General features: G+C 40.4%; 3 protein-coding genes and 1 pseudogene across 4 annotated transcripts; 2 read left to right on the forward strand and 2 right to left on the reverse strand.

The window, feature by feature from the left end:
• The first annotated feature begins 81 nt into the window (after nt 1-81).
• On the forward strand, nt 82-3,601 carry LOC127765333 (uncharacterized). The gene is made up of 6 exons (XM_052290200.1): nt 82-399; nt 834-990; nt 1,865-1,946; nt 2,036-2,083; nt 2,846-2,946; nt 3,151-3,601. The coding sequence occupies exons 1-6, from the start codon at nt 204-206 to the stop codon at nt 3,281-3,283; spliced, it is 717 nt and encodes a 238-aa protein (XP_052146160.1). The 5' UTR covers nt 82-203; the 3' UTR covers nt 3,284-3,601.
• Nucleotides 3,602-4,118: 517 nt separating this feature from the next.
• LOC127768296 (protein IN2-1 homolog B-like) lies at nt 4,119-6,441 on the reverse strand. Its single transcript, XM_052293845.1, is given in 9 exon segments — nt 4,119-4,932; nt 5,194-5,274; nt 5,374-5,481; nt 5,570-5,649; nt 5,748-5,853; nt 5,933-6,031; nt 6,107-6,190; nt 6,294-6,341; nt 6,343-6,441. Coding segments are annotated over 9 exon segments (885 nt in total). The 3' UTR covers nt 4,119-4,752.
• A 2,246-nt stretch (nt 6,442-8,687) lies between these two features.
• On the reverse strand, nt 8,688-16,284 carry LOC127765187 (uncharacterized; annotated as a pseudogene).
• Nucleotides 16,285-18,204: 1,920 nt separating this feature from the next.
• LOC127768626 (protein MODIFIER OF SNC1 11) lies at nt 18,205-21,231 on the forward strand. Of its 2 annotated transcripts, none has more exons than XM_052294244.1 (6): nt 18,205-18,593; nt 20,283-20,345; nt 20,445-20,567; nt 20,658-20,715; nt 20,794-20,855; nt 20,943-21,231. In XM_052294244.1, exons 1-5 carry the CDS (start codon nt 18,340-18,342, stop codon nt 20,827-20,829), a joined length of 534 nt encoding a protein of 177 aa, XP_052150204.1. In that variant the 5' UTR covers nt 18,205-18,339; the 3' UTR covers nt 20,830-20,855; nt 20,943-21,231. The 2 variants fall into 2 exon arrangements, with proteins under 2 accessions (XP_052150204.1, XP_052150205.1); XM_052294245.1 differs by having other exon boundaries at nt 18,206-18,593; nt 20,800-20,855.
• Nucleotides 21,232-21,429: the final 198 nt, after the last annotated feature.

Raw genomic sequence — 21,429 nt, forward strand, 5'->3', positions numbered from 1 at the left:
CCATGTACATAATGGGCCTAGCCCATTTAGGCCCATTTATAATTTGCTAGCTCGCTGCCAGCCACCGATCAGAAGCCCATCAGGGGTCCATTCGCGTCGTGTTGCTCCGTCGGTCGTGTGTCCCCCAAAGGCTCCAAGCTCCGTCGTTCCTCTCCTCCTCCGCCGCCGCCGCCGCCGAAGCCGACGAGCAGTAGCCGGTAGGCATGTCGAGGCTCGCGGCAGCCGCGCTCCGGAGGGCCACCGCCGCATCTGGGATCCCCTCGTCCTCCTCGCGCTCGTCCGTGCTTGCTCCGTTCGCGCCTCGCCTCTTCTCCACCGAGGCGTCCGGAGAAACCCCCGCGGCGGGCGCCGCCGCCCAGGGGTCGCAGGACGAGCCTTTCTTCAAGCCTTCTGACGAAGGTAGGTCTCCCATCCTTGCGGAGCCGATTGCTTTTTTTTCCCTGTGGTGATCTGTAATTAGGGGTTTGAGGTTTAAATGTTTATAATGTCTTTAGCCGCTTAGGATTTGGGGTCAGGAATGTAGATTGATGGATTAGATACAGTAAAATACCTCACTCTGATGTTGCACTAATGAGAAATTACATTCTTTTTATTCCATATTGGTGCGAATATCTCACATGACGAGTGTCAAACGTTTGGAAATGCGAACCACATCTTCTAAAAGTTGTACTTTTGCACTATCATATTGCAATACGGTTTTTTTTCCCATTATATTAACAAGTGCATATAACCGCAACTTACATTGTCTTGTAACTCTGGAAACTTCATTTTTTACATTTGGCTTTACAGTATCACATCGTATATATATCAGAAATAATGTTCTGCGGAAACAGGTGTGGCATATGGAAGGTTCTACAGTGTTATTCCTGGAGGCAGCCGTCTCCCTAAGAGCATGCTCAAAACTGATATTATCCACCACCTTGATAAATCTGAACTGTCACTGGACGATGTGAAGATTGATTATAACAGGGGATATTATCCAGTGGGCGCGTACGGTTCCTTTCCTATTTCCCATCTTTCCTTGTTTTTGTGTCAAATACTACATATATCCATTTATTTATGTACCTTTTTCACTTGATTTTGGACTGAATATGCATAAGCAGTTTATATTGCTGAGTAATATCATAATATTCCTATTATATTCTGTGATGCTAGGAGGTTCCAATCAACTAGAGCAGCTATGTTTTTAGCCTGTTAGAAATTAGGATTGTAATTGAAGTGTCAACATATTTTTTTCGATAATGATAAACATAGGTGCAGTGCACAACGTGGGTAACCAACAGCCACTTTTATTTCAACCAAATGAACTAAATACACAAAACAATAAAAAGTGCATTTTAGTTGATTTGTTGAATTAGAGTGGGTCAACGGGTACCCACAGAGGCACAGAGTAACCCGTGCCCATCCCTACTTTTGAAGTCTTTCTTGAGGCCTTATTTGTATTTGGTAAGCTTCAGTCCAGATTACCCTTTGTCATTGTCTATTCATAAAGTACTAAAGTCTAAAGTGAATGCTCATGTTTTGTTGGCCAGTACACTATGTATCAGGCTGCCAACACATTTCACTTTTTCTTGGGTGCTTGATACGCAGGAAATATAGTTACTTCTTGACTTTTTCGTCATTAGTTCATATTCTCCATTTTGCTAGGCAGGCTTTTTAAAAATGAATAGCTGATCTCTTCCTATAAAAATCTTTCCCTTAATGCTGTTGAAAAATAAATGTATGGAATGCACTCTCATTAACTGCACTGTGATTGTTACAGTGACAAGAGCATAGATTTACCGTTGAACATATGAGTAAGTGATTTTCTTCTGCCCACTTTGCGATGTGACTATTGACCTGAAACTTTTTTTCACTTGATCAGGTTGTTGAGGTTTTCTTCAGTGCCATTATTTAACACAGCAGTCAGGCAAACACGAGAAGGTCGTCAGTACAGGCTTGAGATGGTTAGGCTAAGCTTGTTTTTGTCACTTCTATCATTTGGTTATGGGCTTATGGCAAAACACCAATATATTTTTATACTATGATGTTACAGATCAGTCGTGAGGAGTTTGATCTGAAGCAGTCTTATGATGGAAAAGCTGTAAGTTGTTGTTTTGCCTTGTCCTCTGGGCAGGCCAGTAAAACTTGAATATATTGTGTTTTGGCAAGCAAGTGTAGTTTTATCTCTGTTCTTCCTAACTACTCCCTCCATCAAAAAATGTAAGACATAGGAGTATTTCTTTTGTCACCAAGACAAAGGAGGAATTAACTCCCCCCCCCCCCTCTTCCCCCCATATAACAAAACCATGGAACTATATGCATGCATGCAACCAATAAGTATTTAAGATGGCTGCTTGGGTTCTTATCAACAATTAATTTAGCACATGGCGACTACAAATATGACCATCTCTTTTGAATAAAGCAAAAACTGATACTACCTCCGTTTTTTAATAGATGACGCCGTTGACTTTTTCTCACATGTTTGACCATTCGTCTTATTCAAAAAATTTACGTAATTATAATTTATTTTGTTATGAGTTGTTTTATTACTCATAGTACTTTAAGTGTGATTTATATCTTATACATTTGCATAAAATTTTTGAATAAGACGAATGATCAAACATGTGAGAAAAAGTCAACGGCGTCATCTATTAAAAAACGGAGGGAGTATATGCCTAACACTTTTGGATAGAGGGACTGAGGGAGTACTATTGAGTGGGTGTCAAAAATCGGGAGGACATATCTTTATCTTATTTCCCCCCATTTACCAGCTATTCATTATCTTATAGTTACAATTCATATGCAATTATGGATATAATAATTTATCTGGAAATAATTGTAATCTGTGTCTGCGCCCATGCAGATACTATTGCAAGGAGTCCCTCGAAATGCTGTACCAGAGGACATAGAACGATTCCTGTGTGGCACCAATGTTGAACCTCCGCCATTTGAAAGCTTTCTCAGGTAAGCATTTGGACAGACATCCTTGTTTGCTACTCCCTCCGTTTCATATTATAAGACTTTTTAGCATTGTTCACATTCATAGATTCATTAACATCTATATGAATGTGGGCAATGTTAGAAAGTATTATAATATGAAACGGAGGAAGTAGCATTTAAATTTGTTCCATTCATCCTTGTTTGATTCCACCCATGTCTACTGCACAGACCTGGTGTCCCAGATCCTATCAGAGTGGTGCTGGTTAAATTCCGCTCAAGGACTGATGCCGCCAATGCTTTCATTACTAAGAACCGGGGTTTCTGCCTGAACAACCCTGTGAGCATGCGTGTTCTTCAATAGCCCGTCCATTTTTATCGTGCTTATGGCAATCAGCTCCAAAATGAACCCTCTCAGCCTTTGGATCTGAACTCCTATCTGCAAATGTGGTAGAAAGTTTGACTTTGTACGTTTGCACTCTACTGTCAGTCGCTTTTATGTTATTTTGTTTGTGCTTTTAGTTGTGCTACTTCATTTCTCTAATTTCATGTGTAAACTGGAAGTTGCTGTTGCCCCCAGTTTACAACAGAAACATCAGAAGGAATTATCCGTAATAAATGTTCAAAATTGCACATTTCTTTTCCATTGTTGGGATCCTTATGGTGGCGCATATCATGCATTCAAAATGCCTGCCTGAAACGCCTGGCTTGTTGCTGGGATGAAATATGTTGTAAAATTTTCCATTAACCACAAATAGTCTCCTTTTAGTTCCATTAAGTGTTAGCTGATATTTATCAGGCACTTTAATCCATAGTATGATGCAATATAGAAGTACTCTCTCCGTCCAAAATATAGCTACTTCTTATAGAGATTAAGGCAGACTGGGTTACCTTCGTTAATTATCCTGGTTGGTGGGAGGTTGGGGTTGTGAACATAGGGGTATTTTAGACATTTTATCACTAATTCACTATAAACATCTCTTGGTGCTCTAAGTAGCTATATTTTGGGACAAAATTTGAACGCTAGAAATATCTACTCCCTTCATCCCAGAATAAGTTAATCTAGTACAACATATGACATATTTTAGTAGTATGAATATGAACATTCATATACTAGGATATATCATATCTCATACTAGATTAACTTATTATGGGACGGAGGTAGTATATTTTAGGACTGATGGAGTAGTCCTATATGGTTGAGCAATATGATGGAATTGTTTGTACTGAACTTATACATCATTACACCATTAAAATCAGTGGCGAATCTAGAACAAAAATATAGGGGGTGCTCCTTTCTAATGAGTTTTAGGAAGTATGATGGAAGCTTGCATGTCATCTAAATAGTTCTAATTAATTTGAAAAAAAATGACAACATGGATTGATATGAGATATATTACTCCGTAAATATATAACTTCTACAAGTTACAACAAAAATAACAAATTAAATTGAAAATAGTTATCGTATATTCACAATTATATATTTTTTTCGCAACTTGTAGAAGTTGAAATTTAACTTGCATGTTTGTGGAGTGATATATTTCATATTAATCATTTTTTTCAATTTTTTGATGATTATTTAGATGACATGCATAAAACGATGGGATATCTCCTCGAGAAATGAAAACGCTTTCCCATTATGAAAGACAATACGACAAAGGCACAACCACAAATTCAATAACACAATTGTTGATAATTGTTGGATTACTTTGTGAGTAAAAACCACTCACTTCACTAATCCCCTGATCGTTCCATCCATTGAAGTAGGCAGAAAAGAAAGCAAAAACTAATACAGTAGCTTAATAAGGAAGGTCCAGCAGCCAATTAGTCCACTTAATCACCCATGGATCGCGATATGTTGTCTTTGTTTGCTCCTTCCTTGCGACCTGGTTGATCTGCACTTATGCAATACGCTGCTTCTCTCCCGAAGCCATGCGGCTGCTGCTCTGCATGCAGGGCAGGGGGTTCTGCCGAGATGGAGCTGAGGCTCAAGCCCCAACGGTGAATCCGCCCCTGATCAAAATGCCATTTTGTCTTAAATCACAAATGTGCACATCTGCCTGACGAGATAGTCCTACACGTCCTTGCTAACTGCACTACGTAGTGACATTTTATTGTGCTCATAGCAGGTTGGTCCTATCCTATGCGTGCATCCTTCACCAGTTGATCGATGTGAGTATCGTCATATCTGCAGGGAAAATAACGTCAAGTTTGAGTAATTTGCAGATATTGTAATAAGCATTTCTTGGTTGCTGGTCAACCTTACGTCCTTACCCCGAGCTTCTTCTTTGTGAGAGCAATCACTTCGCTAGGATCCTGCTTGGTGTGCATATACGCATCGATCTTGTTCAATTCCTGTTAAGCATTATTTTCCGTGTCACAAGTAAATCATCAAAATCATCATTCATATGCTCTATCTTTGGTCTTCTTTTTTGTTCTCTTGCTGTCTGTTACCTTAATGAAAATCTGTATGTTAGCCCTTCCTTCAGTAATATCATAGTTCTTTATGCCAGCAAACAGTGTCTGAAATCCATCAATAAAAGGTGCATAAGCAATGTCAACCTGTCCAAAAGATAAAGAAAAACATCAATACCATGTTTAACCAGCAATAACCAGTGGGTGAGGTTTTCAAATCATTTATGCAAATTACCAGACTAAATTGGCCAAGGAAGAATGGGCCATCATCAAATTTTGATAGGGAGAATTCTATGTTGTCTAGGGCAGCAGCTGATGATCAGGGATGCTTCGTAAGTCAGTCTCATATTTGAAAGAGAAAAAAATGTCAAAATTACAAGTGAATTATGGTTAGTGTTTTCAGTTCTTGTCAGCTTCTGCTGTCATAGCATCCTTGGAGATCAGAGCGGAACGCACAGCCTGATTGAAGATATCTGAATAAGCCAGGAGTTCTTCTGCAAGCCTTTGCTTTTCAGAATCCTAATGTCACCAGTAGAGGTATCAATCCTGTCAGGGCTTGTTATTACAGATTTGGAGTTAAGCAGTTTGATAGGCTTACATCAGGAGTCAATCTGGGGCCTGCAAAGTTGATGTCTATGTACTTGATCAAATCCAAACTCTCTCCAATGATTTTGTTGTTGTGCTCCAGGGATGGCAGCTGTCATGACAAGTATCAAGCATTAAGAAACAAGTATTATCTACATTTTCATATAATATTTAAGACTAGCCACACCGTATTCTTGGGGTACACCTCCTTGTACCATGCTGGCCTATCATTCGTGTCCATGGGGACTAATTTGATCTTCTCCTGCAAACCCTGATGCCCAAAACAATCAAAATTCAAAACCACCGACGTACAATTTGCTAAAGAAGACAAGTGAATCAAGCTTGTTCAGAAGACCAGCTTGGTTTTGTAGTACCTTGTAGTTCCTTGCGATCCATGCCCGTTGCGCATATGGGCAAATGTATGACATGTACAATCTGCCATTGCAACTTTTTATACATTAGCAAGGTCGAGATGATTTGACAAATGCAGATCAAGGTGATTGTGGACGTTACAGATAGCATATTTTCTGAAAGATTTGAAAGGGAGAAGGTAATTTCAGATAAACAGTAATGATTGATCAACCTGGTTTCGCCATCGTAGAGAGGTGGCTGCTTAGAAGCAGATGGCATAGTAGGCGGGAGAACTTCCATTGCAAGCCTAAATCCAACAGAGACGATAAATCATACCGTGCAATTATGTGATTCAGATATAGTACGTATTATTAGTTGCAATAGAGTAAGGGTGTGTTTGAGGAGAAGGGGATTGAGGAGATTGGGAAGATACGCAAAACGAGGTGAGCTATTAGCTCATGATTAATTGAGTATTAACTATTTTAAATTTTAAAAATGGATTAATATGATTTTTTAAAGCAACTATATAGAAAATTTTTGCAAAAAACGCACCATTTAGTAGTTTGGGAAACGTGCGCATGGAAAACGAAACAAACAAACTCACTCTCTCACCCTCTCGAACGCTGCCTTAGGCAAGTACTATGGGCATCCAAGCACAATCTCCTAGATGCCACATAAGCTAAAATAGTGAGGTGGAGGAGAGAAGAGATGAGAGAGATAAGCAGCCACCTCTCATGCAAGAGGCAACCACTGCACAAAATTCAAGACAAAAGGAGAGAGGGGAAGAGTAGATTGGGCAAACAAACATTAGGGCTAGTGTATTAGAATTAGTATAGATATGATATATTGTACATGTTACCTCTACATTTATTAGTTGATGATGTGGTCAACATTAGATGTAACATCCACCTCTTTTATAAAACTTGCCCTAAGAAACTTTTCTTTGAAAAAAAAAGAGAGAGTAGAAACTGCATCGCACCTACTTGCTGCTACTGCTGCTGCCATTGCCATTGCGATTGCCGTACACAACTTGCAAAAATGAGCACTTTTTGTAGGTGAAACCGCTGCATCTGTCACACCGTGCTCTGGTAAACGAGAGTACAGGAGTAAGACGGGCGTTGAAAGGTAAAACGAGAAGAAAACTTGAGGCGTCAGCGGTGACGGCCGAAGCAAAAGAGGAGCGAGTGGTGATGGCTGGTGCCATGTCGCTCCTGGAACGTCTCACGTTACAAAGCGGTGATTAGTCGGCATCTTGCACACGGTTCTTCACGAGCTGGAGAAGAATACACAGGATGTGCCAGAGCGGTCAATTTTTTTTAGGAACGGGCAGGAGCTCTGCCATTTCGTTTATAGAAGAAGAGAGATACAAAGTTTCAACATACAAAGTTTCAGCATTTAAAGGGTGTCACAGAGAGGTGCCAAAAAAGAGAGAGCAGGGAGATACAAGTATTTTAAGAGAATACAAGGCAACTAAAATCATCATGCGTGGTATAGACATCTAACCAATTTTTGCTACTCGCTCCGTCCCATAATATAACAATTTAAAATCAGATGGGACACTTCTTGGTACAAGAAATCTGGATAGTAAACATGTTCGGATTCGTTGTACTATGAAGTGTCTCGTCTGAAACTAGGTTGCTATATTATGGGATGGAGGGAGTACATCGTAGACTTCTTGTATGGTTATGACTGTCAAAAGAGTGATTAGTTTTTCAAGGCCACATGAAATGGACACTGGCATTTGTGTTCATTTCTCGAGTTTGGTTGACTACTCGTGCTCAGCCAACTCAGTGATCTTAACATGTATACAAAGGTATTCATGTAGTAGTGGAGTATTAAGCAAAGGATTACAAGGTAGTACTAACAAGAGCATGAGTAATATTTGCAGTTGCCGCTGTAAACTGAACACAAATAAATTACTCCGCCGGTTTTATACTACTTGAATGCTTTTGAATCGCCTAATACTGGTAAGTTAGTAACACCTGCAGCTCTGAACCAATGGGCCATGGTTGAACCACTAACTGTAACTGATCAACCATGGCATGTCCTCACACTTACGCCAATGCAATAATCTGCATAATCATGCTTCTACGAGGAAGATTAGCAAAGTGGAAAAGGACAGAGGGAGAGGGCTTCAGGATCGGCCTTCATTTCGTTGGCAAAAGCAGTAACGATTCAATCCATTCGGGGCTTCGGAGAAACAAAAAACGAACTCTGTTTTACTCTTTTTCATACGCAGTTCACTGCGCTTTCTCGCAGGAGACGTTTCTCAACGATCCATTCTGGAGGATTGTGAATTTATGATACGTGCTTATCACCAAGTTTCCTCACCCATCATTAGAACGTCCGGTTGACTTCTGCTTAGCATATTTGCAGAAGTACTTCACTATGAAAATCATCCTGACAACTAGTAATAATGATACAAGAAGCATTGATTTATTAGACAACGCCTCGCGAAGCTTGTAATTAATTATATGACGGGAAATTCACATTAACAGCTGTACACAGCCAAACCACAAATACATAATAGTTTGTTCCATAAGCATGGTCTGCATGACATGCATTATCTTATTCAAGATAAACCATATGCTAAAATGAAGCACACTAGTCCTTATCTACTATATACTGCACCAGCTCCCTGTCTCCATCGCAGGTTGTTGTGGGTTCATCCTTGGTCACATCTTCAGGCAATCTGGAAGTTAAAATGTGCAAAAAATGTATAAATGTAGTATGTCGGCAGATGAAATGGATCATAAGAACAATTTTGCCGGGTCGGCGGAAGGAGATCATAAGAACAATTGTAAATATATCTTACCCCAAGACGCTTCTTTGTGTGTTCAAGCAAAAACTGTGGGTCCTGTTTGGTTTCTGTATAGGCATGAATCTTGTTCACTTCCTGTAACATATCAATTTGAGTTAGTTTCTCCTCAGCGAAGTTTTTTCTAACAAGAACATTGATTTGAACTACACCATGTGATCTTTGGCCACAGGAACTAGTATTCGAAACAACGTCAATAAAAATAGGGTAAACATAATCCCAACCAACTAACATATGGCGCAATCTCACATTCTCATGTACCATCATTCTGAATTACCTCGATGAATTTCTGAAGGTTGGGTCGGCCCTTGGTGATATCGTAGTTCTTTATACCAGAAAAGAATATCTGAAACCTTTCAATAAATGGAACATACGCAATGTCCACCTGGAAAGAAATAAGGAGTATCAAGCACATTTTTTTCAGCAAAAACAAAAAGCTTTCAAAAATAATTTTAAATGATAATCCAGGGAAAAACATTCCCAGACTATAGTGGCGTACCAAGCTGAACTGGCCAAGGAAGAATGGGCCATCGTTGAACTTTGACAGAGCAGCTTCTATTTTGTCAAGAGCAGCAACTGACGAAGAGTATTATATTAGCAGATTAGCACGTGGATACAAACTGCAGAATTTATGCATAAAAAATCGTTCAAATGAGTAATCAAGTAGTAGTACACGAGTGCTCTCACCAGCCTCATCGGACACATCTCCCTTGGCGACTATGGATGAGTACGATGCTTTGTTGAACGCATCAGTGTACGCAAGAAGCTCCTCAGCGAACTGCTGCTTCTCAGAATCCTGTCAAATTACACATTCAAAGGCTAACACATTATAAATTACTTCTCTTTTTGCAAGCATTACACCAGTGAAAGTTGAACATATCGTCTTACATCAGGGAGTAATGCTGGCCCTTCGAAATTGGTGTCAATGTACTTGACCAAATCCAAGCTTTCTCCTTTCACCTGATTGTTGTGCTCAAGTGAAGGTACCTATCAAAAAGTAAAAGTGCATACACAGACCCGACAAAAAAAAGTAAGTGCACACCTATAGCAAATTAAGCTGTAAAGGATTTTTCTTTTTTATTGGAGCAGAGTTGAGACTTGACAGTAACCAGGTGTTAGAAAACGATAGGCGAACAAACGATAAATAATAATAGATCAATCATATAAGACACGAGATTTAACGTGGAAAACCCTCCTAAAACCGAACAGAAAAAACCACGGGCGCTAGCCAGCAAAATATCTTCACTATATCTGGGGTGAGGTTACATCGCCGCACGGCGGCTTACAAGAGGTATATATATGGTGGAACCCTAAAAGGGACGACGATCCGTCGGCTGAAGCTCGCTTTTATTAAGTGCAAATAAATTTGGATCACAACTCAACACCAGGGATACTCTATACCTTGTTCTCTGGGTAAACCTTCTCCTTGTACCAAGCAGGCCTGTCTGCAAGATCAATCGCGACAATCTTGATCTTATCCTGCAAACCCTGGAAACGAAAAGACAAACAAAAAAGATCCAATTTTATCGGAGAAACACCACCACAAAACTAGATAAGTCTTCAATTCCCGATCTAAATGGAGGGTATGTGATCCAATCTCCCAAAACTACGAACCGAGTCCGCAAATCAAAGAACAGCATGTAATACCTTGTAGTTCCTGGCAATCCACGCGCGCTGCGCGTAAGGGCAGTGGTACGCAACGTACAACCTGCGCAAGGCAAACAAATCAAATTACCCCTAATCTATGCAGATTGCAGAAACCAGAAAAGTTCAGATAACTGCAATTCCTTTCGTTTTTTTTCTTTTTTAAACTTTTTTTTTGTCTGCATAAACCCTACCTGGTGGTTCCATCGAAGAGGGGAGGGGGCTCCGATGAGGAGGTCAGGGAAGGGGGGAGCACTTCCTTCTCAGAGCTGCACATGAGTAAGAGAAGCAAAGAAATTCAGATTTTAATCAAGAACCGCAACAAGCGGTTTATTCTTCTCCTCAGCCTCGCCGCAGCCGGCACGCGTGCTCACCTTGCCGGTGCGGCGGCCGCGGCAGCCATGGCGACGGTGCGGGACGGGGAGAGATTCTTGGCGTCGCGAAGGTTGCACCGGGCGACGCTTCGCGAGCTCGGGCGAATCTTTATTGTGCGCGACGATGGGACGGAAGAACTACGGGAGGTGGAGGGGCGCGTCAGTGGTGACGGGGAGCATCGGCCGCGAGGGAAAGCGAGCGAATTCATGGGGAGAGAGAGTGTGAGGTGGTAATGGCGGAGGCGATACGTCAGCAGCTGATTCGGGCGCGGAAGGTCAGGTTCGTCAAGCCGCTCAGCACCTGGACGAGAACGTGGTGTGGGTGCACGCACATCCTCCCGTGTTCCTGTGCTTTCTTCCGGGATTTCTCCAGAAGGAAACCGGTGGTTTGTTGGGGTGGGACTGAGGGAGATGTTTTCGGGTTTTCCTCGGCCCAAATTATACAAAACCACAATATGTTCGTTTTGAAGTGGGTTAAGGAGACGGACATCCTCGATCCATTACGGAGGGAACAATCCTACCTCCTTGGCTCACTACATAGGGAATTGTTCTAGATAGGCCTGTTGAGACCCACCTAACTAGTAATACCTCCATTTCAAAATATAAGGAATTTTCGATGAAGGTGACGCATCCTATTACAATGAATTTAGACATAAGCCTTTCCAGATTCATTGTGATAGGATGTTTCATAGCCACCTAAAATTCCTTATATTTTAGGACGGACGAAGTAGTATGTTTTATTTCGATCCTAGTTTGAGTTCGTGTGCACATCATACATGCATATGGGGGTGAAAATGGTTACAGAAATTCCAAAACGCCATTTCTGTATACAGGGTACCATTTTCGACCGTACCGTTTATTGCTATTTTAAAATTTTGTTTTTTCTAATATCTTTCTGCATCGTATTAATGTCGACACTAAGTAGTTTAAATGATAAATATGATCAATTACCGGCTAATCGACCGTTGTTCCTGAAGAGATGCTACCGATTTCGACCGTTTTTACCCCTACGTACACACACACGAAAAGGCGCTCCCTTTGACACACTTAAAAGACGTACCATAACATCAAGCGTTCTGCATGGATTGATGGGCGCAAACCAAAAGTCCTCATGTCTCTTGTCTATGCGATCTCCAAGAACAAAGGAAAGTCCCTACGCCAAAGAAAAGAAGACGACACCTGGGTGCATGACCTGACCCTCGATGCAGACTCATATTTCACAATCAACCTTGTTGACCAGTTAGTCCGCTTGTGGGAAGCGGTTCGGAATGTGAACTTAAACAACGAAGAACCGGACCAAATTGAGTAATGGGCACTACACATCCTCCTCGGCCTACCATGCACAGTGCTTGCGGGCGCCAAACACAAGTCTCAACTCCTTGTTCTAGAAAGTCTGGGCGTCGGGGAAATACAAATTCCATGCGTAGCTCATCATCCAGAATAGAGTTTGGACGTCCGACCGGCTTGCGAAAGAGTTGACAAAACAATAGCCATTGCCCTCTCTGTCGTTGTGAAGCCGAGACGGCCTTGCATCTCGTCACCATGTGAGGATATACAAAGATAATCTGACACCTCGTTGCTAGATAGGTGGGATATCAACAATTGGTGCCGGCTCAGTGGGAGGAAGCTCGGTCAGTCCATCAATGGTGGGAGAGCCTAGCAAATACGCTCAACGTCCCAAAAAAGGGTCTTCGATCCCTCATCCTGTTAGTCGTCTGGGAAATCTGGAAGGTGAGAAATCGACGGATTTTCGACCACAAAGAGGTGGCAACAAGCTTTCTCCTAACAAAAATCAAAGAAGAGGCTAGCCTTTGGGCTCTAGCAGGGGCTAAAAGATTGCACGAGTTCGTCCTGCAACTTGTATAGTGTATAGCTTACGTGACCTCTCTCTTTTTCGCTTTATCCTAGAGGTTGTATTTTCTCCTGCTCTATTCAATGAAAAGGCACTTTTGTGCTATTATCTGTTAAAAGGAAAGATAACGTCACGAAACATGCTATTAATAGCACAAACTCCTAACTTGTTGCTAAACATTCTAGTGAAGGGTGTTATGTTTTCATATCATTCAAGTGTGCCAAATGGCTTCATAAAAAAATAAGACCAAGTCTATGTAATATTATAGGCACCAGAATCATCGTATGGATGGTCATATATACCAATGATTTCACCAAAACACTCACACTAATGGTGCTTTGAAAGGACTTATGATGTGACTCAACAATTCAAAAACCTTATTTCTCTTTTAAAAAACTTATTTCTCTGTTTATATTATAATATGTTTTAACTTTTTAATCAGACAAACTTTCTTAGGTTTGACTATATTTATAGGAAAAAAACATAACACTATCTACAACATTAAATTAGTTTCGTTAAATCTAACATTTACATAGTATTATATTTGTTTTGTGTTGAAATTATTACTACCCTATTCTACAAACTTTGTTAAGTTAGAGGTCTGCTTATAATAAGTTAAAACGTGAAACTGTAGGGATAATAAATACTAGTAAATAAGTTTGACAACAAAAGATTATTTTCAATGACATGAAAGTATATTTAAGACCAACGACATTGAGTAACATAGAATTACACCAGTATTTTATTACTCAAACATGACTTTTACACCACATGTCAACTTCGGTTTATTGGAAGCAAAAGCTGCAAAACATGTACTATCAACTGGAGTAGCAAGAAAAGAGTATTGATTTTTTGTGTGTGCGTGTGTGTGTGTGTGGGGGGGGGGGGGGGGGGGGCGGGGCATGGATCATCATCATTCTGTCATTCAGTACATCGCTGGCTCAACATCTTCAGGCAACCTGGAAATTAAAGAAGTGCAATTGTCAAGTGACTATAAAACTGGCAGATCAAAGTTGCGGAGGCTGAGCATTTGTTTCAGGAAGTGGTCTTGCCTTAAGATGCGTCTTCGCAAGATCGAGCAAGTAAAGCGGGTCATTTTTTGTTTGTGTATATGCTTCGATTCTGTTGATTTCCTCGATGAATTTCTCGAGGTTGGGCCGGCCATTGGTGATCTCGTATTTCCTTATATGAGAGTAGTATATCTGAATCCTTTCAATAATTGTCACATACGCAATGTCCACCTGGAAATCGAAGAATGGCCACAAGTTTTTTAGGAGAAATTAAGGGTGTGCTCCGTAGGAGTTTCAACTTCTACTCTCTGTTTTTTTTTCCGCACAGTTTTTTCTTGAAAAAAATATGTCAAAAGTTACTTAAAAAATCAAAAATCATATTGATTTATTTTTCAAGTATTTTTAGCTAATACTCTCTCCGATTTTATTACTCGTGACATTTTGAACAATGTTTTATATATCTTTGACTATCAATAACTTTAAAGATATTTAGTTAAAGTCACTAGAACAATAGATTTACCTACAAAGTACTATAATAAAAGTAAAATTTTATTTATTTAATTTACATATTATAATAAAAAACATAGTGAAAGATATATTTGGAGACCGTATAGTTGTCTAAAACATGAAGAATTATAGAACCGGAGGGAGTACATAATTACTTATGCGCTAATGAATTACTCCGTTTTATGTACGCGGGAAAGAAGTTCCCAACCCTTACCTTCGACACATCCTAAACATTGGAAAGGAAAATGAACCACATTGTAACAAGCCGAATCGACATACCAAGCTAAATTGTCCAAGGAAGAATGGACCATCACCGAACTTTGACAGGGCAGCTTCTATCTTGTCCAGAGCAGCAACTGATGATGATACATAATTTCAGTAAATCAGCATGTATGCAAATGAATTTTCTCGAACAGCATGCAAATGAATTAAAACTGCAAATCTCCTTATCTACAAACATGGCATAGATGCTGCAATGCTAGATTGACACAACTACTTCCTCCGTTCCACAATATAAGTCATTTTAGCATTTTCCACATTTATATTGATGCTAAAGAATTTAGATAGATATATATGTTTAGATTTATTAGCATCAATATGAATATGAGAAATGTTAGAATGACTTATACTGTGGAACAGAGGGAGTAGCTCTTACCAGTTTCAGCTGACAAATCTGCTTTGGAGATTAAGGGTGAGTAGAGTGCTTTGGTAAACGCATTGGCATACGCAATAAGCTCATCAGCAAACTGTCTCTTCTCAGGATCCTGTCATTTTCCAGATCCAAACATTATTATAAGCTGTAAACCACGTCTCAGAGAAAAAAAAAACTGCATCATTGTCACTCCCTAAAAAAACTGCATCACTGTCACGTGTTACACTGAATTTCTCTGCCTTACTTCAGGGAGCAGTGCAGGGCCTTCGAAATGGCTGTCGATGTACTTGATCAAATCTAAACTCTCCCCCATGATCTTGCCGTTGTGCTCTAGAGAAGGCACCTATCGAGAAAGACAACAACATCCATACTACTCAATTGTTCATCGACAAAAATTATACATGAAGAGATTCAGATGACATGCAGGAAGGAAGAACAGGTGTACTGTACCGTGCCCTGTTCGTAAACCTTCTCTTTGTACCAAGCTGGTTTGTCCTGCAGATCAATGCCGACTAGCTCGATCTTGTCCTGCAAGCCCTGGCCAAATTGACAGCCAAAAAAAAGTACAAAAAAAATTCAGGTTTTTAGCAGGAGGAGTAAAAGGAGTATGAAACTCTGCAGCCAAAGGTCAGAGAAGTTCAGAAACAAACACCTTGAAGTTCCTGGTAATCCAAGCGCGCTGAGCAAACGGGCAGAAGTAGCAAATGTAAAGCCTTCACAAGAGTCACAAAAGAAGATTTACTTCGACGCAGAAGTTAAAAGAAAAAAAAAGGGATTTAGAGGCATGGTAATTAATTATCTGTCACGTAAGTTAACCTCACCTGGTGGTGCCGTCGAAGAGGCGAGGGGGCTCAGAGGCGGAGCCGAGCGCAGCGGGAAGCGCTTCTTTCCCGGAGCTGCATCACACGCGAAGCCGTAATTAATCACAGAGATCGTCATTAGGGTAAAAACTTTGCCATTTTCCGTAGCTAATCAGTAGTTGGTTCACAGCACTACTACTAATCAAATGATGGCTTACCTACGCGGTGCTGCAGCTGCGGCCATGGCGATGAGCTGGGAGAGGGAGGAGTGATCCAATTATGTGGCCTGTGAATGTGATATGCTGAGTGATTCGTGGTTGATCTGGGTGAGTATTTTTATACTTGCAGGAGATGGGAGACGAGTTGATTAGTTAACACATTGTGTTATTGGGTCGCAGTTGTTTGGAGAAATGGTTTGGAAACGTCTGTGTCCGTGGCGGCGAGGGCACTTGGCAAACCAAGTTCATTAGCTCCAATCATTGACTGGACTAATGGTGTGTTGAGATGCGTAATGGCAGGGTGACACAACTGATTGGGTCATCTTTATGTTTTAAGTGGTAGGTTTTGTGGCTGAAGAATGTAACCTGCCTTTTGGCCCTTTTCTAATTTCTATAGCTTTTGTTTGGTGGTCTCCTGTGACATAACTGATTATGTCATCTTGAGTAGCTTAGTCACTGATAGCGTTATACTCCGTCCGTCCAAAATTATAGGACGCTCTTTTTTTTAAAGAGAATCAAATTCGGAATATTTTGACTAATAATCATACTAATTATATCTATACTAAGTATTATATATATTATATCACTAGATTTAAGTATTATGTACGTTATATTACTAGATTTATTGTGAAGTACTTTCATGTGATGCTAATTTTATATTTGTTGGGATCGTATAATAGAATAAAATATTGGTCAAAATATGTTATTAAAGACCGTATAAAAAATATAGGGTTTATAATTTGGGACATAGTGAGTAGTGTTTTATGCGATCTAATTATAAACGAAAATTTCGCCAGGCAATTATATAAAAAAATGAGTAAGGATAGAATTCCTCCAGTAAAAAAATTATACAAATACATAAGAGATAAATCGTCATTATTAATATTTTTAGTAATAAAACAACTCACAACAGAATAAATAATAATTACATATTTTTAAGAAATAAGATAAACAGTTAAACATGCGTTAAAAATTAACGATGCCATCTTATTAAAAACTAGGTAGCATATCCGGGAAAATATGTGGTGGAAACCACATATGTAGTGGAAATTTGGAAACAATCATTGGATGGAAAAATTGACGTGTAAGATTCGTCCACATCATCACGAGTAAAAATCTCGCAGTAAATCCGTGAGCAACATTTTACTCGTGATGACATGGACGAATCTCGGATGTCCATTTTTCAATCCATCGGTAGTTTCCGAGTTTCCACTACGGCTATGTTCGGCTGCCATTATTTTCACTGTGCTGCAGCCAACCAGCACAGTGTGTTGTTTCTTTCGGCTGTGGCAGCGCAGCGGCTGTACCAAGCGGCCGAACAGGCCCTACATAAGTACATATGTGATTTCCACCACATATTTTCCCAGCATATCCATATACCATACGATTTAGATAGCATGCTTGTGCTACCAGGTTTTATGCCTTATCTCACAACAACAGTGTTGTGATTTTTTAAGAAAAAATTATATTTATTTTTTAAAAGAATAAAAAATACAATTACAATTTCAAAGTTTTGCAAAAATCTCCTCCCGCTCTACCTTAGGGAGGGGCATAGAGCAATCTATGTAACACGACAATTTTGTAGGTGCCCCCCTCCCGATGATTTATCTCCCTGTGTAACATCTCCCATAGGGCAATTTATTGTGGGGGTGGCTGCAAAATTGCCACAACGCAAAGTTTGATGATGCATGGGTCATGCCATGACAATTTTGATAAATCGTCCTAGGGGAGAGCGGTTTATCACAGAGGAGGCCACCTAAAAACTTGGCACGACGCATCTCTCGTGCTGTGTCACATCAAATAAATTGCCATCTCATAGGGCAATTTACATGCCATGTCCTACAATATCGTCGGAGGAATATATTTCTGCAAAATTTTTAAATACGAATTTATTTTCTACTAAATATTAAAAAATTAAAATAAAAAATTCCAAAAATGCAATTTCTCCTATATAAGGAGCATTATGGCCCATCTACAATGGCCCAAGGGCCCATTTGGTAGCACATATGCGAAGTGTAGGTGTCGAAACGGGGGAACGCAAGCGGACAAAGCAAAAAACACAGAAAAAAAATCGCGGAAAAGGAGAAAGAAACCAGGCGACTCTCGGCCGCACTCCGCCCACTGCGAGTCTGCGACGGTGCGACCTCTCTACCTCTCTCTCTAGTCTCTCCCCCCGACGAGAGCTCCCCCCTCGATGGCGTCGCAGAGCACCAAGCCCGCGCAGGCCGCCGCCGAGCCGTCCCCGCCGGCGGCCACCGCAGCAGCGGGGGAGGCGCCGCCGGCTCCGAACCCCGCGTCGGCCGCCACGCCAGCCCAAAACCCTACCGCTGCCGCGGGGGCGGCCGCTGGCGGGGCCACGGATCTGGAGAAGAAGATGCGCCGCGCTGAGCGGTTCGGGACGGCCGTGGTGATGTCCGAGGAGGAGAAGCGCAGCAGCCGCGCCGAGAGGTGATTGCTCTGTCCAGTCCCTTCTTTTCTAGGGTTTAGATTTTTTTTTTTTGGCCTAACAGATCCTGGAGATTTCGTGGTCATGGTGAGGGTGAATATGGGATAATTAATCGTCTTTTGAAATGATGGATTCAGAAAAAGACCTTGGTAATATTGAGCCATGAACAGATGTGTTTAGTATTGTTAGAAAACAATATATAGGATGCATGCAGGATTTAACTGTGCACCAATGTTGCAGTTTTTAGTTACTCTATCATTTATACATGGATTTTGAGGAGATTTTCCCGTGGTAGAAAATAGTACTTTGTTGTTTGCTACCAGACGGCTAGGAGCCTTTAAAAAGGCGAATACGATGTATTCCTTTCAGTCTCTTTTAACAAGGTTTCCCTGCTTAAGAGAAGGGTGCTCGTGTTTCTCCCTTGGCAATATCCTGTGAGGTTTATGCAATTGCTTGCTAATTTAGTCTCTATGCGCTGCATCACCTAGGTCCTAGCGCAAACCATAGTTCATTTGTCTAGGATATTATTGGTTTAGGCGTTTAGCACTAAATGTCCTGTTTCATACTGCTTCTGTAATACAGTAGTGGTCCTAGTTTTGGGTATTCAGTTTGAGTTTTGGCTATCAACCTTTATTTCATTGGACTAACTACCAAATCCCATGAACCATTGGCAACATAGTTATTTTATCTATATTCAGTCACTAAGAATACAGGTGGGAGATGCTTAACAAAGCTTTTACCCAATGGTGTGTTCAATGCATGTCTGAAATCTAGCTGCCACAGTTTGAAAATTAAATATCTGTTTTTGGGTTAATAGTATTCTTGTGAAAATATGTTCCAGTTCAAATTGTTTAGATGAAGTGCAGTTAGTTACAACAAGGAAAACAATAAACTTGCATCATGGTTTAACTTACAAGAAAAGTGCATTCTCTTATAGGAAGGTTCTTAGGCTACCCTTATTGACTAGCTTTCAATCACTATGAAATCCAACACTGGCCACCATGATATCTTCTCTAAGACGGAGCAGATTAGAGGAGAAAAATTCTCTGGCATGGACTAAAGTTTGATGGTTGACACTTGCTTGAGGAACATAGATTGAAGCATACAGAGGGCACAGGCAAGCCACATCCAAATTAAGCCGTTGTACGGATGAATGCTGAATGCTCTTAAGGCATTCATGCTTTTAATTAATTACTGTGATTTATACTATTTTACACCATGTTTAAGAAGTTTCTTGGTTCCTTTTACAGACTTATATTGAATCCAATAAAAGGCCGTTAACTACACCCTATTCTTTTATGATAGTATTTCTTGCTCTTAATGAAGAGGGTGTTTTGAATACAAAAGCTATGGTTTTTTTCCTTTAGAATTAAACCATCTGTTTGCTTTATCATGATTCATCAAAAGCTTTTGAGAGAATTCAGCTACTTTAGATGTTATTCGGATGGAAATAATGGTACCTTTGGTTGATATCAGAGCTCATTTACTAGACTGTCGTTCAATCATGTGTATTAGTACTGGTTTAAAAAAGTAAATCCTGCTTTCAATCTAGTTGGTGCTGGATTTAAATTTGACTGGAACTAAATGAAGTGTCTCCTTTGTTAAACTAATTTTCTGCCTCTCCTAGCTTTGCATCAGATATGTTGCCCAAACAACTTATTTCAGTTACTAACTCTCATCTTGTTTACAAGGTTTGGGACTGGATCTTCAAATGAAAAGGCGGAGGAACAAAAGAGGAAGTCCAGGGCTGAGAGGTGTGTTAATACCACTATTTGCACTCTGCTATTGTAGATTTTTCTTATTCCCCGTAATGGCGAACTGATACATAGTTGGATGAATTGTCACTTTGTCAGATTTGGCCTTGCCTCATCTTCTGCTGACGAAGACGCTAAGAAAAAAGCTCGTTTAGAACGATTTGGTCAGAGTACAAATGTTGACAAGGGGGAAGAAGAGAAAAGAAAGGCACGAGCTCTTAGGTACGAATGTGGCAGTGCTATATCATTCTTGCTAATAGAATCTTAACCTAGCTATCAGCTATAGCTGACATCTCTTCACTACTTTCCCAGGTTTGCAGAAACATCTAGTGGACCATCTCAAGAAAATGGCAAAGACAGCTCCAAGCCGGTAAGTTTATCATGGTATTGTGTGTAACTTTTGCTTCTTTTGTGTGTTTTTGTATCCGACCCATATGTGTGTTGCAAGACGCAGGACGCGGCCACTGTGGCAGGCACGGCATAATGGAAGCACTCCCTGCCTTTTGTGAGGTTATATATTGCTGCTATCATCCTACAATATTTCCCATTGCCAAGGGCTTGTTGCTTGACATGCAAAGTATCACTCCATTCTTGCAGATCTCGGACATGGCCCTTACTTTTGGGGTGAAGCCGTAGTTTGTACAACACTAACGACATCAGTGGCATCATGTTTTCTCCTAGCCATGTTGAGTGCTATTTACTGTGTTGACTTGCTTACTGTACTTCCCTAGCAGTGTAGCTTGACTTGCTGCTTGGTTTGGGATAATACTGTACTTTTGTTACCTCCCTCTTTTAGTGACCATGGCTCCTTAGGTATGTACCAGTAGTAACTTATGTTGTTGTAGTTAGCTTTTAAGACGTTATCGTATTCTAAGTTTTAGATGCTTCCTTCGTGTTACAAAATGACATACGCAACAATGCCAATGTCTTGGCAGCGGGGCATGTGAATATCTGATGATGCATTTCGTTAGTGCATACATGGTCCACGATCTCCCTACTAAAAGCTTGTGGCTCCCATCGTTTCGCTTCTTCAACCGCTTTTAAGCCAAAATTTAAATTTTAAAACTAATTTTAGAGTTGATTT

The sequence above is a fragment of the Oryza glaberrima genome, chromosome 3 (assembly GCF_000147395.1).
Source record: "Oryza glaberrima chromosome 3, OglaRS2, whole genome shotgun sequence".
Lineage (NCBI taxonomy): Eukaryota > Viridiplantae > Streptophyta > Magnoliopsida > Poales > Poaceae > Oryza > Oryza glaberrima.

Bases quoted from the DNA above. Each gene is read 5' to 3' on its own strand.
- LOC127765333 (XM_052290200.1), top strand. From the start codon at position 204: ATGTCGAGGCTCGCGGCAGCCGCGCTCCGGAGGGCCACCGCCGCATCT. The intron at 400-833 runs GTAGGTCTCCCA...CTGCGGAAACAG, and splicing joins CTTCAAGCCTTCTGACGAAG to GTGTGGCATATGGAAGGTTC. The intron at 2,084-2,845 runs GTAAGTTGTTGT...GCGCCCATGCAG, and splicing joins AGTCTTATGATGGAAAAGCT to ATACTATTGCAAGGAGTCCC.
- LOC127768626 (XM_052294244.1), top strand. From the start codon at position 18,340: ATGGCGTCGCAGAGCACCAAGCCCGCGCAGGCCGCCGCCGAGCCGTCC. The intron at 18,594-20,282 runs GTGATTGCTCTG...CTTGTTTACAAG, and splicing joins CGCAGCAGCCGCGCCGAGAG to GTTTGGGACTGGATCTTCAA. The intron at 20,568-20,657 runs GTACGAATGTGG...CTACTTTCCCAG, and splicing joins AGAAAGGCACGAGCTCTTAG to GTTTGCAGAAACATCTAGTG.